Genomic DNA, 17352 nt, shown 5'->3' with positions numbered 1-17352 from the left:
GTCGGTAAAGATAAAAACTGCTGACATAAACTGCCATAGTCAGAGCCGAAAACAACCACTGGAAAAATTATCTGTGACTCATGGCACAGACCTGTATCTAAAAGGTCCTCTCGCGTCTCGGCCTTTTGGCTAAGATCGAATGTAAAAAAGGCCCTAGACACTGATTATATATATATATTTTTTTATTGATTTCAGAGAGGAAGAGAGAGACGGAAATGTCAATGATGAGAGAGAATCATGGATCAGCTGCCTCCTGCACGTCCCTGACTGGGGATAAGCCTGCACCCCAGGCACGTGCCCTGACCAGAATCGAACCTGGGACCCTTCCAGCCAATGCTCTATCTACTGAGCCAAACCAATAGAGCTGATTTTTTTTAAGTCATCCAGGAACCCAATAGAAAAACGAGCCTAGAATGCGAACAGATAATTTCTAGAAAAGGATGCCAATAGCCATAAACAGATGGGAGGGCGGCAGCCTGGCCTGCGGGAAGTTCAGTAAAAGGCGGAGAGAGGTGCCATTTTCACTCCGCAGCAGCGATGCGGAAATGGAGCAGACACCTCTGCTAGCCGGGCCCTGAGCCGCCGCCACCGCCTGCTGTGGGTGTGGACTAGCGCCCCCCAGTGGAGGGCCGTGGTTCTGTGTCCACGCGCAGGCCAGGTGCAGCACTTCCGTGGTCATGGGCTAGCGAATGGCATTTGTATAGTCTTCCATGTGGCGTTTCTGTAGTTAAACAAGAAAAGACATAGCTTAGGTGTACATTGTTGGGGTAACTAGTTAAGTTATGCCACATCCATATTATAGAAAGCTAAATATATTTTAAAAGAAATTCTATATAAATTGATATGAAAAGATCACCAAAATATATTTAGTAAAAAACGGTAAGATGCAGGAAAGGGAGTATAATGCCTTTGTGTATAGTACTATAGGCTCATATACTTCAGGGTGGGGAGGGGAAGAGAAGAGAAAGGCTCGCGCGCATGCGCGTGCGCACGTGTGTGTGTGTGTGTGTGTGTGTGTGTGTGTGCGCGCGCGCGCGCATGCATGCGTGCGTGCGGGCACGAGCACTGCAGCTTCTATGGAGTTGGAAGGTCTCCGAGGGGGTGGGTAAGGTCCTTGGAGAGAACAAGAACAAGAACTGGCAGAGGGGATGCAAGAAGGTGCTTTCGTGTGTCCCTTTTTTCTCCTTTCAAAGCTATCGATGTAGTAACTGTTCAAAAAGTTTAAGAGCATTCAGTGGTCAGCAAGGCAAGTAGTGGGACTGCAGGCATCACAGAGCCGTCTTTTCAAAGCATCCCGTCTGGGCGCCAGGAGTGCCACCCTGGTCAGCGAGCCTGGGCCCCAGCGAGCCTGGCGGCACTGCGAGGGCAGAGCAGCTCCCCCCGGTGGGCTGCTCCGTGAGGAGAGACCCTTAGCTCCCTGCCTCCTGGGGAGACGGCGTGCCGGGTGCGGAGGCATCGGCAGTGTGCCGTCTCCCGGTGAGGGAACTGAGTTGGCCTCCCTCCTCCCTCCTCCCTCCTCTCTCCTCCCTCCTCCCTCCTTCGGGGCTGTAAGCAGTGATAGCCCCTAGAGTCAGCAGGCATTTGTTCTGTGGGGAGGAACCCCTGAGCTGAGCTGCCCGTTAGGGTGAAGCTTATAAAAGGCGGGGCTCTGTGGCTTTAGTGACTTGCAGGGTCGGCGCTGGGTCCTCTGTGGTGGCAGTGACCGGATGTGCTGCACTGAGTCCCTCGGGAAGAGATGGACTCTCTGAGTCCATGCCTGCACTCCTGCCCCCTCATGCACCCACAGCTCAGCATGAACACAGGGGTCTTGTGGCGTTAGACCCCCGAGTGCAGGGCTCACGGCTCCCCTCGCCCTCGCTTCCTTCCAGGGCACGAAAGCATCCGGCAAGCAGGACGAGGCCTGGATCCTGACCCGGCTCATCAAGCAACTCACCGACATGGGCTTCCCGGTGACTGCACCCCCTGCCCCTGGTCCCCCTGCATGGCTCTGTCCACCCCCCCCCCGCCCCCCTGCATGGCTCTGTCCTGCCCCCCCCTGGCCCCCGGTCCCCCTGCATGGCTCTGTCCTGCCCGGCCCCCCTGCATGGCCTCTGTCCGGCCCTCGCTTGTCGTGTAGCCAGGATGGGAGGAGATGGTGTCATGGCCGCCTCACAGGCCCCTCACCTGGGCCCTGTGTGCGGAGCGCCACTCTGAGCCACGGCGAAGAGCCGGTCCTTCTGGGAAGAAGGGTGTGAGGCCCTTCCCTGAGTTACAATCCTGTGGTTTACACAGTCTTACATTTTCACTTACAATTAAAAGGGAGTCTTTATTAGCGTATGCAATAGACTGGCAGAGCTCCCAAGAAGACTTCATAAAAAGGGGGCTGCAGGCACAGCCCTAACCACCTGCTCGTTCCCATGAAGGGGAGGGAGCTCCCAGCCGCAGGCTGTTCCTCTGGACACTGTCCTGTCTGCTGGTGCCTCAGCTGGCACGGCGGGAGCTCAGCTGGCCAGGCTGCCCCTCTGCCAGCACTCCGCCAGGGTCTCCACAGCCTCAGGGAGACGGCGCTTCCCTCGCCATCACCGTGCACGTCCCGCCCTGAGCTGTGAGCTGCTCCGTGTTCTCACGCTCTGCTCCCGCAAGTCCCTTCTGAGGCATCTCCCCAGGCAGGTGTCTGATTTGGACACATTTCCCTAACCGACAAGGAAGGGAGGTGCGCCCCGTGCCCACTGGTAACGCTAGGTTAGCCTGTCCCGCCCGGAGCCGGCTCTGGAGCTCCATCAGCATTCCTCTGCCAACACCAGTCCTAATGCCGCCGTGTCCCCGCAGAGAGAGCCAGCTGAAGAGGCCTTGAAGAGTAACAACATGAACCTCGACCAGGCCATGAGTAAGTCACACCCTGGCAGGCGGTTTGAAGGCTGGAGTGGGGTGTTGATGTCCAGAGCGTTCGTGTAGGTGTGGGGGAGGGTGGCTGTGTTGGGCGGGCGGGCCAGGCAGAGGAGGCGGTGGGCTCAGTGGACTGCATGGTGTGGCGTCCCCAACAGCAAGGAGGGTCCTGGCAACAAGGAGGGGCCCAGCCAGTCAGATCCATGGCTGTGGGTGGGAAAGAGAATGGCCACCAAAGGAGGGATGGTCTCCAGGGAGAGGACCGCTGAGCCCCGAGGGGCTGTGGCCGGACGGAGCGGGTGAGGCAATCAGAGCGAGGGCCGGGAGCAGACCGGCAGAGCGAGGGCGGGAAGCAGGCAGTCGGAGTGAGGGCCAGGAGCAGGGCCTCCCTGTGCAGGCCGAGGGCCCCATGCTCGAGTCAGGACAGCCGGGCAGTGCCGCGGTAATGCCGTGTCTGCCACAGGTGCTCTGCTGGAAAAGAAGGTGGACATGGACAAGCGTGGACTGGGGGTGACCGACTACAATGGGATGGTCACCAAGCCCCTTGGCTGCCGCCCACCGATCTCCAAAGAGTCTTCCGTGGACCGCCCCGCCTTTCTCGACAAGGTATGAGGGAGTGGCTTCGTCTGTCTGTGAGGCATTCCACTGTACCTGTGTCCTTACGGGGAACCAGGTTAAAGCTGGCTGGACAGTGACATGTAAGGGACTCTGCCCACTGGCTCTGGTGTATGTAACTGTTCACCCAAGAGAGGGAGCGTTGTGTGTTCTGTGATGTGACGAGGGATAAAAACACTGGTTTTGAAAACCCATTCCATGTAGGGGGTGAACTTGCTGGCTTCCCTGCCTCCATTTATCCAGCAGCCAGGGGCCATCCAACCTGGTGGCCGTGCACACTGCTTCCCAGGGGAGGTGCTGTGTGTGGGTCTGAGGAAGGGCCGAGGGGGCGGGCCCAGGCCACCGGCCCTCGCTGGGTCAGGGTGCACCCGTGTGTGCGGCGTCCCCGGGCGTGGAACACGTGCAGTCACTGTCAGTCCTTCCCGCGTTGTCCGGGAGCCACGTCCTGGCTCCGAGGTGTGACCACAAAGCTCCCCTCTGGTTCAGGCCAGTGGGAGGCTGGGAGAGGAGCTGGGAGCCAGAAAGGACACTTAGGAGGGGCTCACAGAAGGGAGGGGCCCTCTGTTCTCAGGCCCCCGTGGAGAGCTGGGGTGGGCCGGGCTCCGCTCCAGTCCCAGTGGCGCTGGGATTTCAGACAGACAGCTCTGGGAGCGTACTGTCCAAACCACGTGACGTGTTCTCTGTCTGGCACCCCAAGTTAGCTTAGCGTTCTGTGTCTCACTGGCTAATGGGAGCCTGGCGGCTTCCTCACCTTTCCGTTGTGTAGTGCCGCTCAGGCCTGCTGGGATGTCAGATGGTTAGCTTGCACAGGTCTGACACACAGCATCACCTCATGACCGTACATCCGCAGGGCTCTGTGTGGTCTGACTCGCCGCTCACTAGGTTGAACCGCCGAGGCTGCTGTGCGGTCGGCCTAAAACGGCGGTGAGCAGTGCGCCCGCTCGCCGGCCACAGCCTCCGAAGGGAGCTGCGGGGGGAAATGGCTGCGGGGTTTCCCGGTCAGTCTCCGCTGCCCCTGGCTCCCGCAGGCTCGGGGAAGTGATGCTCTGATGTGTGTGCTTGTGAATAACTGTCTACATGAAAACGGCACCTTAACCCCGTTCTCTCTTCTCTTCCCTCCTCCTGCCCCTGCTCTCCACCCTGCCCCCTCTCCTCTCCCATTCTTTCTGCATCGCACGCCCGTGTGTCCGGGACGCTGCCCTGTGCTGTGTGCCGGGCCGCACAGCTCACCCTTTCTCTCTCCAATCAGGACGGCGGCCTCGTGGAAGAGCCCACGACTTCACCATTTTTGCCTTCGCCAAGCCTGAAGCCCCCCCTTTCAAACAGTGCACTCCCCAGTCAGGCCCTGGGTGGCATCGCCTCAGGGCTGGGCATGCAAAACTTGAATTCTTCTCGACAGGTAAGGCGGCGGGGGCTGCGCTGGTCCCCCTGCCTGTGGCGCTTGGGGCTCTGTGTTCTTTTATTAGTGCCCATTCTCAGGCGTGAGCGGGCGGCGCCCTTAGGAGTCCCTTCAGGGATCCAGGCCTCGGGGCGGCCGTGTGGGACGGCGATGCGGGGGCTCAGCCCTCGGGGCTCGCTGGCTGCTCTCCCAGCGGAGCACGTAGCCGAGCAGCCTCCGCTGCGACCTGGGCGCCCGGGCTCAGCCAGCTGTTCTGTTCCCACCCCCTGTCTCCGAGCCGGAGGTCAGCCCGGGAGGCGATCGCTGTCACCGGCACTGGAGGGAGGACCTGCGCCCTGTCCCGTCTGGAGGGTGCCCCCTGGTGCCTGTCCTCCCGATGGGTGCCGCACTCACGCTATGGAGACGACTCTCGGGGGGCGCTGGGACATTCAGGGGCCGAGCAGCCGCTGCCGCCTGTGGTCGGGCTGAGTATCAGCAGCGTCCCCCGCTGTCTGCTGGCCCTCAGGGTCTGCACAGCCAGCCGGGCTAAGCGCAGTGTCCCTGGGAACTGCCTGCCGGTGCCGTTCAGCCAGTCCATCCTGTGGGAATGGTAGTCCCTCCGCTGTGACCCCGCTCCTCCGTGTGGTCAGCTCACCCAGAGCCGTGTTACCGGCTGCTGCGGTGACAGCCTCGGCTCGGGGCCCTGCACCCGGCACCTCTGGGTGCAAACATGGGCCTGCGCCCTGGGCTGGTTCCCGCCGCCCATGACCCGGGCACAGCACTCCCAGCCCCTGCTCAGTCGCAGGAGGGAGGGGAGCGCTGCGTTGTGGTAAGAAAGCAGTCATCACTCGCCAGGCGGCGGCGGCGGCGGCGGCGCTGACCCGTCCCTCTCCCCACAGATACCGAGCGGCAATCTGGGCGTGTTCGGCAGCAGCGGAGCAGCACAAGCCAGGACCTTGCAGCCGCAGCCGCCGCCCGGGCCGCCGCTGAACCCCTCCCAGCCCAGTTTCCGTGCGCAAGTGCCTCAGTTTCTATCCCCTCAGGTCAGCCCGGCGTAGCCTCCGCACCCCGGGTCTCAGAGCCCCTGGCCCTGCCCAGCAGCATGCTGCGAGCCCTGCCCGGCACGGCCACTGCGGCCTGCAGGGCGGGAGGCTGGGGAGCGGGCAGCAGACGCCCCCGCCCGCACACAGTTGCCCACACCGGCTCCCAGTGTCTCCTGCCAGTCAGCTGGCCGCCTGCCCTCAGCAGGTCTGTTCCTCAGGAGGACGGCACGTCCACATCAATGGGGGTGCGCACGCTTCTCGTGCACGTGCAGCAGCCAGGGGCGTAGAAGCCGCTCACCCACATGGTGCCTAAGACCGCCCTGCCCCCGTGCTCGGTGTGGCAGGGCACCCCGTGGGGAGCATGGCAGCAGCCAGTGCCAGCCCCCATCTGTCAGGGCGGCAGTTAAGGTGGAGAGGCGCCCTTGGCAGTCAAGGTCAGGCTGGTAGAGTCACAGGTGCAGGTGCCAGAGGGGAGGCTGAGGGACGTGTGCCCACCTAGGGGTGTCTGCTCCCGTGAGCAGGGGCACCACTTCCCAAGTACGCCAACTGAGAAGGGGCTGCTGCCCGCCCCGGGACAAGACCGTGGCGGGGCGGGGATGGTGCTGTGGGGCAGGAAGCCGCCTCCCTCCCTCACCTCCCTGCGCCGTCTGCATTCCCTCCATTGGCCCGAAGACTCCTGCAGGCACCTAGAGCCGCTCCTAGGAGAGAGATGAGGAAGCTAGTTCATGGCAGAATATCTGAAGGGGGAACTTTTCCCTTTTCCCTCCCTCCCATCCTTCCTCCTTCCTTGCTCTTCACAAAGGCCTGTTAGCCAATGTGAAGGGCCCTCGGCTGTTCCGGCGGCTGTGGCAGTCCCTCGGGAGACCAGCGTCATTGAATGGGCGGGTCGGATCTGGGAGCCGCACGGACACGGAATGCTCTGAAAGTAACACGGCGCCTCGGTGTGTGTTTGCACAGGTTCAAGCACAGCTTTTGCAGTTTGCAGCAAAAAACATTGGTCTCAACCCTGCACTATTAACCTCGCCAATTAACCCTCAGCATATGACGATGTTGAACCAGCTCTATCAGCTGCAGCTGGTGAGTGACAGCCGCCGGCCCTGCGCTGGGGCGAGGGGAGCGCCCCCTGGTGCTCATGAAGGTGACAGCGCAGGGGGCCACAGGGGGGCCTGACTAAGTAGTCAGTGGGATGCTGATGGTCACGGAGGCAGCTCCGTAAAGAGAATGAGGAAGGCGTTCCTTACGGGTGGTGTACGAGTGTCCCCTCGGGCCCTTCCTGGGCACAGCACCTCCCTGACCTCCAGCATGGGTGGTCTGAGCTTTCACCCCTCCCCGGCTCAGCACAGAACGCCAGGTCACTTCAGTGACTGTCTATCCTCCTAAGGGGGAACACACAGACTCTAGAAGCACAGGGAGGTTACAGCTGCTTTGTTAGGACTTGAGCAGTCAGGACTTGGTTCTCTCTCAGAATCCCGGTGGATTTAATTTCATTGTTTTTTCCATCCTCGCCGGGACGTGTTTTCACTGATGTTAGAGGGACAGAGGGAGTAGCAGGTGTGAGGGGAGGAGCCTGGGCCGTCCGCTCTGCTCTGTAGCCGGTGCACAGGACCCGCGGCAGCTCCTCACGCCGCTCTGGCCTCTGTTGCAGGCGTACCAACGTTTACAAATCCAGCAGCAGATGCTACAGGCCCAGCGGAACGTGTCCGGACCCATGAGACAGCAGGAGCAGCAAGTGGGTGTCGCCGGCTCAGGGTCCCTACGCTCTCCCCCTGCTCCCGGGGGTGCTGATGGACGGGCTGCTCTGTTATCGCTGGGTTTCTCCCATAACGCTCCCTGCCCCAGCTTGGGGTCCCCTAGATTTGGGAGGAGGCTGACCCGGGTGCCGGACATCACCGCCCTCCTAACGGGCGTGTCCGTCGCCAGGTCGCGCGTACAATCACTAACCTGCAGCAGCAGATCCAGCAGCAGCAGCGCCAGCTGGCCCAGGCCCTGCTCGTGAAGCCCCCGCCGCCCCCGCCGCACCTGTCTCTGCACCCCTCTGCAGGCAAACCGGCCGTGGACAGCTTCCCCCCGCACCCCCAGGCCCCCGGCCTGCCCGACCTGCAGACCAAAGAGCAGCAGTCTTCGCCCAACACCTTTGCTCCTTACCCTCTCGGTGAGTCTCCGGGCCTGGGGCACCACGGAGGGGTCTCGGGGACACACCGTTTGGCAGCTGAGAGCGGCCTCGGCTTCCTGCCTCTGAGGGAGCGGCGCTCTGTAAATCCTTCCGGGTGAAACCTCTGAAGGCGGCACCACGAAAGCCGGCGGCCTCTGTGCAGGAAGTCCCTCCTCCACTACCGACAGGCGCACCACTCACTTGCACAGCTTCCTTGGCAGCTCTTTGCCTGCCTCAGTTTCCCCATCTGTAAAGTTCTTTAAGAGCTGATAGGGAGCGTTCCTAGGATAGCACGCAGCGCATAGCAAGTCCTTGGTGAAGCGTTGGCTGTTGGTGGCAGCGCTGCCTCTTTAAGAAGAGTTGTTTTCAGAACAGATTCGGTTCCATCATGGTCCTAGGATGCCCTGGCGTCACATCCTAGTGCCGGCCTGTCCTCTCGGCCTCGGTCTGGGAGCCGGAGGAAGCGGGCTCTCACAGCGTTCTCCTCCTCAGCTGGACTGAACCCCCCCATGAGCGTCAGCAGCATGGACATGACGGGCGGTCTGGCGGTGAAGGACCCGTCTCCGTCCCAGTCGCGCCTCCCTCAGTGGACACACCCCAACCCGATGGATAACGTTCCCGGTGCTGCTTCTCCTCTGGACCAGAACCCCGGCAAGCACGGTAGGCCTCGGTGCTGAGAGCGATAGAAGCCCGCTGCCCTCGCAGAGCGCCACGCCCGCAGTCAGGGTCAGACTCCTTGACACCTCCAGCCCCAGATCTTAGCTGCCACCCTGGAAGGAGCTGGAAACCCCAGGGCCGCCCCACAAGGTGCCAGCCTGCGTGCTCTTGTCACGTCTATTCCACAGCGCTGCCTCCAGTGAAGTGAGAAAGCAGTAGGAAATGCAGGCTGAGGAAGGGGCAAGAGGCAAGCGTGCTGATAACCACAGGCGGGGCACACTAGTCAGCTTTCCTTTAGCTCTAAGTCTCCCGGAAGCAGAAACGGCAGAGAAGATGTGAGAGGGCACAGGCTGCCCTCTTGGTGGAAACATCCGCAGAGAAAAGGAAGATGCCGTACGATGGCTGACCTCCAGGAAGAGCGTCACGTGCTCTCCGGGCGCTTTCCCGGGCACGAGAGCCGAGGGCCGCGCAAGGCGGTGTGTGCGCGCTTGGGGCTGAGCTCACAGTCAGTTTGTCCTGCAGTGAGGGCAGCACCTGGAGGGAGCGAGGACAGACGCAGACGTGGTCCCTGAGAGGCTTGCAGGCCAGCCTCTGGGGTTCGGGTGTATTTTATCAGGCTGTCCAGCCAGACACGGGTGCAGATCCTGAAGAGTCTCCTCCAGGACGAAGTCCCGCCCTGCAGCTCGCACCCCGGGAGGACAGGAGCGGGCCGGGCGGGCCGGGCGGGGCCGGGGTCCCCCTCACACTGTCCGCTGGGCCGCAGGTGCTATCCCTGGAGGTCTGAGCATCGGGCCGCCAGCCAAGTCCCCCATGGACGACTCCTACGGCCGGTACGATCTGATCCAGAGCAGCGAGTCACCCGCCAGTCCTCCAGTGGCTGTCCCCCAGAGCTGGTCACGTGCCAAACCCGACAGCGATAAAATCTCCAACGGCTCCAGCATCAACTGGCCCCCCGGTAGGAGCGGCAGACAGGCCTGCACTGGCCCGCGGCCTCGGCTGTCCCTGGAAGCCCGGGCCACGTCAGCGTGGGGGGCGGGGGTGTGGAGTGCGGGGCGGGGGCCTCTCAGTTCGGTGAGAGGAGTTCCAGCAGCCAGCGTGGGGCTAGCTCCCCGCTGAGCCAGCCAACAAGGCTTCCCGCCTGCTCAGGGGGATTGACAAGTTACTGAAAGTCTGAAGCTGTCCCCTTGGTTTAGTCAGCGAACTATTCGAACTCCCACAAATGCCCGCAGCATGCGGAGGCGCCTAATCCTCGCGTTTTGACCTTCGTTTTGCTCGAACCTTCCCAGAGTTCCACCCTGGAGTTCCGTGGAAAGGACTTCAGAACATAGACCCCGAGAACGATCCTGACGTCACGCCTGGAAGCGTCCCCACCGGGCCGACCATCAACACCACCATCCAGGACGTCAACCGCTACCTCCTCAAGAGCGGCGGTGAGGCCTGTGCCGGCGGTGTGGGCTCTGAGGGGCGTGGTGGCGGGAGAGCAGTCAGGTCTGCTCAGTGAGACCAGGCGCCGGAGCTGGTGTTGGCTGGATCGCATTGCACTGCACTGTGTGTGCTGGGAGCGCTGGTATAGAGTCAGTGTCACCACTAAGCTGGCCAGTGACGAGATCGCCACCTGAAATCTTTTTAAATGAAAATGAGCCACCGCCCCTTTACTCCTTCCTCCCAGCCTAGCTGTCCCCCCAGAACGTCAGGTAAAGCCTGACCCCGCCCCGGCCTCTTCCTGGGGAGCCCGGATGCCAGGGGCGGGCATGCCTGTCGGACTCGGCTCCAGTGGAAGGCGGAGGGCAGGCTGTGAGGACGGAACATCCGTGTGGACTTCAGGGCAGCGGAGGGCAGAGCCTTAAAGCATGTGTCCTCCACCAGGTTCCACATGAGACACGAGGGCGGGCTCGGCGGGGCCCTGGGCGGGGCCGGCACAGGGAGCCCTGGAAGATGTCTGCAGTGGGGCTCTGGCCTCTGTCACGTGTGTGCCCAGCAGATAGTGTCCGTGGGTTAGCTGAGCATCAGCTACAAGAACGCTGCTTTCTCGACGGCGGGCTTGTGTTTGTCACATTTGGCTGCGGCTTAAGTCTCAGACGCTGGTCAGAGGCACCGCGTCCAGTGGACGTGGCGGGAGCAGGGCAGGGTGGCGTGGGTGTTCCTCGGCGCCAGAGCCCTTTGCGGGTCTCTGCGCGCACTGACCTCTCTCACGTGCCGTCCTGCTGTCCTTCCAGGTAAACTGTCCGACATGAAGTCGACGTGGTCCTCCGGCCCCGCCTCCCACACGCAGGCCTCCCTGTCCCACGAGCTGTGGAAGGTGCCCAGAAACACGACTGCACCCACCAGGCCACCCCCGGGGCTGACCAATCCCAAGCCTTCCTCCACCTGGGGAGCCAGCCCCCTCGGCTGGACCAGCTCCTACTCCTCGGGTACGCATGGGTTCCCGCTCCAGGGGCTCCCGCCTGCTCTGCTCACCTCCGGGGGACAGCCTGCAGCTCCTCTGAGGACCCGGGACCCCCACCCCCCCCGGACCTGAGAGGGCTTACAGGGGTCAAGGTGCCCGTGACTCTGCAGACATTGTCTGGGCCCAGTGTTGTCAGCATGGCCCTGGAGTCACGCACATCCAGGGCCACACAGGGCCCGGACATGTCTGTCAACCAGCTCAGGGTCTCAGTTCCACCCTGACACGTGCTGCCCCTCCATCACTGCCCTGGCGTCCCCGCTTTCCGGCCACACAGGCCCGTGTGAGACCCTCCGAGCCACAGCGCCGTGGCTCCCGCAGGCGCCCTCTCCACCGGCCGGGCAGGAGAGCGGGAAAGGAGGGCGCGGGAGGGCCGGCATGAGGCAGGCTGTCTGCCCTCCCGGGCAGCCTGTGCCGCCCGGTGAGCAGCAGGTGCCGGAGCGCCGTGGGCCTGCGCTGTGGGTGGTGTCAGCAGCGGCGCTGGTGCTCCGTCCTCGGGGTGAGCAGCGGTCGGGGCGGAGGGGCCGCCGCACAGGGAGCTGACAGTTCTCCCGGTCTGCAGGCTCTGCTTGGAGCACCGACACCTCAGGCAGGACCAGCAGCTGGCTCGTTCTTCGCAACCTCACGCCCCAGGTACTGTGGGGGCTCGATGACCCGTGGCACAGTCTTGGCGCTGGGCGCCCTCCCTCAGGGCCCGGGGGGACGTGGGCAGCAAGGACTGGACAGGCCAGGAGCCTGAGAGCGTGGTCCTGGAAGTGTCCACTCTCTGCTCTGTAAGCTCGCCCTCACTGGTCACTGTTCCCCACGAGGGTGGTGGCTTCCGGGCCACAGGCTTCCGGGAGCCGTGGGCCTGCGGGTGCGCTCTGCTTGTTGCCGTCCAACAACCGGAAGGCCCGGGCAGCAGAGGGCACACCAAAGGGGAGGCAGAGGCCCCGTGAAGAGAGCCATGTTCCCGGCACTCTGCGCCGGACTGCACGCACGTCTCCTCGGGAAAGTGGTGGGAGAGCCCCAGAGCGCGTTACCGTCCCTCTGCTTCCCCCTCAGATCGACGGCTCCACCCTCCGGACGCTGTGCCTGCAGCACGGGCCGCTCATCACATTCCACCTGAACCTGACCCAGGGCAACGCCGTGGTCCGGTACAGCTCCAAGGAGGAGGCCGCCAAGGCGCAGAAGTCCCTGCACATGTACGTCCCACCCGCGCCCCGGCCGCGCAGGCACAGGCGCTGGTGGGCTCGTGGTTCTGGAGGCCGGAAGTCGGGTCACGGCATCGGCAGGGCTGTTCCCTCCCAGGCTGCTCTCCCTGTCCTCACAGGGTTGTCTGAGGTGCCTGTGTCCGAACCACCTCCTCTGAGGAAGACACAGCCACAGCGGGCTAGGGCCACCCTGATGCCTCTTTCCACCTCAGCTGTCCTCCAGGGACCCTTCCCAAACACAGGGACACCCCCGGGATTGAGGCTCGGTCTTGGGCAGATGCGTGGAGGAGACAATTCGCCCTGAACAGGTGTCTTGTGATGTGTCCGTGTCCCCTCTCTGAGCTGTTGGGCCATGCCCTCCACGGGGAAAAGGCCCCAGGAGGGTGTGCAGCCCCGGGAGCTCCCTCACCAGCTGGCTAGCAAGTTCTCCTCGCTCCAGGGCTGTCTTCTCCCTGTCCTGCTGGCTTCCTTCACTGTGAGAAGCTCTTAGGTTTACTCGTCCAACTTTTGATTTTTGCCTTTGTTGCTAGTGTTTTGGTTGTCACATCCAAAAAAATCCATTGCCAAGATCAATGTCAAGGTGTTTTCTTGGAGGAGTTTTGGCTTCATGTCTTATTTTTAAGCCTTTCACTCAGTTAATTTTATGGGTGATCTGAACTAAAGGTCCAGTTTCATTTTCCTACATGTGGTTATCCAGTTTTCCCAGCACCACTTCCTGAAGAGACTCCTTGGTACCTTGTCAAATGTCAGTTGACTGTATACATGGGGTCTGTTTCTGGGCTTGTATTCTGTTGCATTGGTCTGTCTGTTGCTATGACAGCAGCATACTGTTTTCGTTACTAGAGTTTTGGAGTGTGGTTTGAATCAGGAGATGTGATGCCTCCAGATTGGTTTTTCTTTATTTGTGTTGTTTTGGCTATCAGCGTCTTTTGTAGTTCCATACAAATTTTAGGATTGTTTTTACCATCTCTGTGCAGAATACCATTGGTATTTTGATGGGGGTCTCATTGAATCCATAGATGGCTTTGGATTGTATAGACATTTTAACTATTTTAATTCTTCCGATCCATGAACATGGGATATCTTTCCATTTGTATCTTCTTCAATTTTATTCATCTAAGTCTTGTAGTTTTCTTTTTCTTTTCTTTTCTTTTTTTTTATAATATATTTTATTGATTTTTAACAGAGAGGAAGGAAGAGGGATAGAGAGCTAAAAACGTCGATGAGAGAGAAACATCAGCCAGCTGCCTCCTGCACACCCCCCACCGGGGATGTGCCCGCAACCAATGCACATGGCCCCCACCGGAATCGAACCTGGGACCTTTCAGTCCACAGACCGACGCTCTACCACTGAGCCAAACCTGCTTCGGCAAGTCTTGTAGTTTTCATTGTACAGATATAGTACTTCCTTGGTTAAATTTATTCCTAAATGTTTTTATTGTTTTTAGCTATTGTAAATGGAGTGAGTTTTTGTTTATTTGTTCGTTTGTTTATTTTTATTTATCAGAATTTCATTGTTAGGATATAGAAATGAAACTGTTTTCTGTTTGTTGTTTTTATATCCTACAACTTTAATAAATTCATTGGTTAGTTCCAGCAGACTTTTGGTTGAGTCTTTAGGATTTCCTATGTATAAGGTCATGTCATCTGCAAACAATGATAGTCTTTCTTCATCCTTTCCAACTTGGATGCCTTTTCTTTCTTTCTCTTGCCTGAATGCTCTAAGACTTCCAGGACTGTGTTGAATAGAAGTGGTGAGAGTGGGCACCCTGTCTGTTCCTGATCTTAGAGGAAAGTTTAACCTCTCCTGGTTGAGTGTCCTGGGGCCTTTGTTATGTCCGTCTGTACCCTGTTTGGTGTTGAGGACGCTCATCATGAAAGAAGGGTGTGTTTTGTCAAATGCTGTTTCTAAATCGTCTTAGAGACTTAGCCTTGACCTTAGTCTGACCTTGACCTTTCACTCTGTCGTGAGGTGTCTGTCCATCTGTTGACTTGCAGCTGTTGAACCATCCTTGCATCATCCCAGGGGTGAGTCGCACTGGCCATGGGGTTTGACCCTCTCATTGTCATGTGCTGCTGGGGTGGTGTGCTAAACTGGAAGGATTTCTGCGTGTATGTCCAGTAACCGGGTAGTTTTCTTCTGGGGTCAGTCTGCCTTTGGCATCAGGACAATACTGGCCTCATAAATGAGTTTGGGAACATCGCCTCCTCTTCAGTTCGGGAAGAGCTGAAGGGGATGGGCATTCATTCTCTGAATTCACCGGTGGGACGCTGTGGTCCTGGGCCCCTCAGCACCAGTGCTTGTTACTGGTCTGCTCAGGGGCCTGTTCCCTCACGATTTAGTCCCGGTAGGCCGTGTGTTTCTCAGATGTATCCATTTCTTCTAGTTATCAGTTAGTTGGCATACCGTGTCCACGGTCGTCTCTCAGATCCGGTACATTTCTGTGGTGTCAGCTGTAATGTCTCCTCTTTCATGTCTGGTTGTATTTATTGGAGTCCTTGCGCTTTGGAAAGGTTTGTAGGTTTTGTTTATCTTTGCAGAACACCAGGTCTCAGCTGTGCTGTTCTCTCTCCAGGTGTGTGCTGGGAAACACTACCATCCTGGCCGAGTTTGCCGGCGAAGAGGAAGTGAACCGCTTCCTGGCACAGGGCCAGGCGCTGCCGCCCACCTCCAGCTGGCAGTCCAGCAGCGGGACCAGCCAGGCGCGGCTCGGGGCCTCGGGCAGCCACGGCCTGGTGCGCAGCGACGCCGGCCACTGGAACGCCCCGTGCCTGGCCAGCAAGGGCAGCAGCGACCTGCTGTGGGGCGGGGTGCCCCAGTACTCCAGCAGCCTGTGGGGCCCGCCCAGCGGCGACGACGGCAGGGTGATCGGGAGCCCCACCCCGCTGAACACGCTGCTCCCCGGCGACCTCCTGAGCGGGGAGTCCATCTAGGCCGAGAGCCGGCCCCGCGTCAGGCCAGGAGAGCGGGCCTCCAGCCGGGCGGCCGCTGGCCTCCAGCCCGCGCCCTTCCACGTACCTCTGTCCGTACTGAAGCGAACCTGCGGCCCTTGCGAACTGTTCCCGAGACAGTGCGGGCCGCCAGCGTCACACGCTAACGACAGGATGTTCTCATAGCTTTTATTTCGTGTTGTCTTTGTTTGTGCGGTGTGTTGTCATTTTGATTTTTTAAGTATAAAAGCTGCTTAGAATAGTTCTATCATGAAGGGCACTTTTCAGACTGTGGGCTGGAAAGGGTTATTTTATCGAGGGGGCGGGAGGGGGGAGACGAGAAAGCCTATTTAAGAGCCTGTGACGATTATGCACATTACCAGAGGCGGACCCCGTAATCAGGGGGCTGGCGTTCACGGGCGAGCGGCCTCCGGCGGCCACGGCGAGCCGGGCGGGAGGCCGGTCTGCGAAGTCCTCTGTCCGCACGGATCCGCCTATGCACATTACCCTTGTTTCATTACTTTTTCATGTCATTTTTTTTATCCCAAAAAATATTTTTTAAAAGTTGAAAAAAAAAAAAAAAAGACATATCAAACATGCAAATACTTGAATCCAGCAGGCCAATACGCAACGTGAACACTCTCAGTCCGACCCACAGCCAGGCCGGCGGCGGGCACAGCTCCGGAGCCGCCAGGGCCCGGGCACAGCCGGCGCGGCGGAACCAGCATCGTGTGCACGGGGTGTGCGCACGCCCTGTGCCCGCGCCCCGAGAGGGACTTCACTGTGGGTCTCCCTTTTATTCAGTATATGCTTTTTGTTGGCGCATTGGTCAAACGTTCGTTATTAGCTTCTAACTTTGCACTGAGTGTCCCCGCCTGTCCTCAGCTCATCCTACACGTTAAAGAGAACTCGTGGGACAGGGCCGGCGACAATTCACGTGTAAATGTTTACTCAAGGACTCTGTTACCGCGTTTGAAGTTACCGTGTGTATCTCTGGAGAAATAATATGTATACCTACCTTTAGCAGCTTCTTGTCGTGGACGAATAATGCGAGAGTTATTGCCAGAGTATTGCACCATTTCCATGGGGAAGAGAGCGTTGCCGAGAGAACGTGGGGACTGCGGCCACGGGTCCTCGTCGGGGGTTCCCGCAGGAGCGGAGACAGCACTTGGACAGTGGCGACTGCTTCGGAGGGGCCCGCGCAGGGCTCCCGCCTGTTTACAGACCTTTTCTCCTTCAGACTTTAACGTAAAAAAATTTTAAAAAGGAATATAAAAAAAAAAGACAAAAAAAAAAAGACTTCCGTCGTCAGACGCCTATTTTCCGATGCGGACGCGCTGCTCAGAGCTCTGGGGTCGGCAGTGTCCTCCCTCCGCATCGCCGCGGACTCGCGTCCGGCCGGGCGCTGCGGCCACTGTCTTGCACATGCGGAAGCGCTCTCAGGAAGCCAGGGTTCCGAGGGGCAGCTCCACACCGTTCCATGTATTTTGTAACCCAACTCCTAGCACTGAAGATGTTATAAAAAACAAAAAAATACGAAAAAAAAGAAAAAAGAGGAAAAAAAAAACTCAAAGAAGAAAAATACTTAATCTCTAATGTGTAGCAGTTACATATTTACCAAATAATGGACTCCGAAGACATAGGTGTTTGAAGAGTGCTTTATATATTAAACCGCTTTATGTTTAAAAATGATCAATGTTCTCATTGTTTTGCAAGAAAGAAAGACAATGGAGTAACATGCCCTCAGTATGTTCAAAACATACGAACATTGTGCTCCCTGCCTGCTCGGTCAGGAAACGTGCATTACATTTTTTTTAATTCGCTTTTTAATGGTTTTATCAAAACAACAAAAAAAGAAGGAAAAAAAAAAAAAAGGAAGCAGCAGCAGCCGCAGGTCCTGCGGAGCGCGGGCCACGGAGCTGGTTTGTGGCGGGTCAGAACTATGCACAGACTGGGCCAGCCCGCCGGTCCGGGTTCGCTGAGCAGCTCCTCCGTGCGTGTGTCCCCGCATCCGTGTGTCCCGTCCGCGGCCGAGGCGTGAGAGCGCGGACGGAAGTGGAGTCTCTGTCTGTTTT

At 59.2% G+C, this 17352-nt stretch overlaps 1 protein-coding gene across 1 annotated transcript in view; it reads left to right on the top strand.

The window, feature by feature from the left end:
• Nucleotides 1–15845, top strand: part of TNRC6C (trinucleotide repeat containing adaptor 6C) — a 63820-nt gene extending 47975 nt beyond the window's left edge. The window contains exons 8-22 of the mRNA XM_084907402.1: nucleotides 1869–1949; nucleotides 2809–2866; nucleotides 3329–3471; nucleotides 4730–4879; nucleotides 5758–5901; nucleotides 6859–6978; nucleotides 7547–7630; nucleotides 7822–8053; nucleotides 8546–8713; nucleotides 9474–9665; nucleotides 9997–10140; nucleotides 10927–11121; nucleotides 11716–11786; nucleotides 12198–12337; nucleotides 14923–15845. Coding sequence (XP_084763528.1) covers nucleotides 1869–1949; nucleotides 2809–2866; nucleotides 3329–3471; nucleotides 4730–4879; nucleotides 5758–5901; nucleotides 6859–6978; nucleotides 7547–7630; nucleotides 7822–8053; nucleotides 8546–8713; nucleotides 9474–9665; nucleotides 9997–10140; nucleotides 10927–11121; nucleotides 11716–11786; nucleotides 12198–12337; nucleotides 14923–15280 — 2280 coding nt within the window. The 3' untranslated portion in view covers nucleotides 15281–15845. The remainder of the gene's footprint in view (nucleotides 1–1868; nucleotides 1950–2808; nucleotides 2867–3328; nucleotides 3472–4729; nucleotides 4880–5757; nucleotides 5902–6858; nucleotides 6979–7546; nucleotides 7631–7821; nucleotides 8054–8545; nucleotides 8714–9473; nucleotides 9666–9996; nucleotides 10141–10926; nucleotides 11122–11715; nucleotides 11787–12197; nucleotides 12338–14922) is intronic.
• The last annotated feature ends 1507 nt before the right edge of the window (nucleotides 15846–17352 follow it).

The sequence above is a fragment of the Pipistrellus hanaki genome, assembly GCF_964339955.1.
Source record: "Pipistrellus hanaki genome assembly, contig: scaffold_74, whole genome shotgun sequence".
NCBI lineage: Eukaryota > Metazoa > Chordata > Mammalia > Chiroptera > Vespertilionidae > Pipistrellus > Pipistrellus hanaki.
This window is presented reverse-complemented; position numbering and strand designations above follow the sequence as displayed.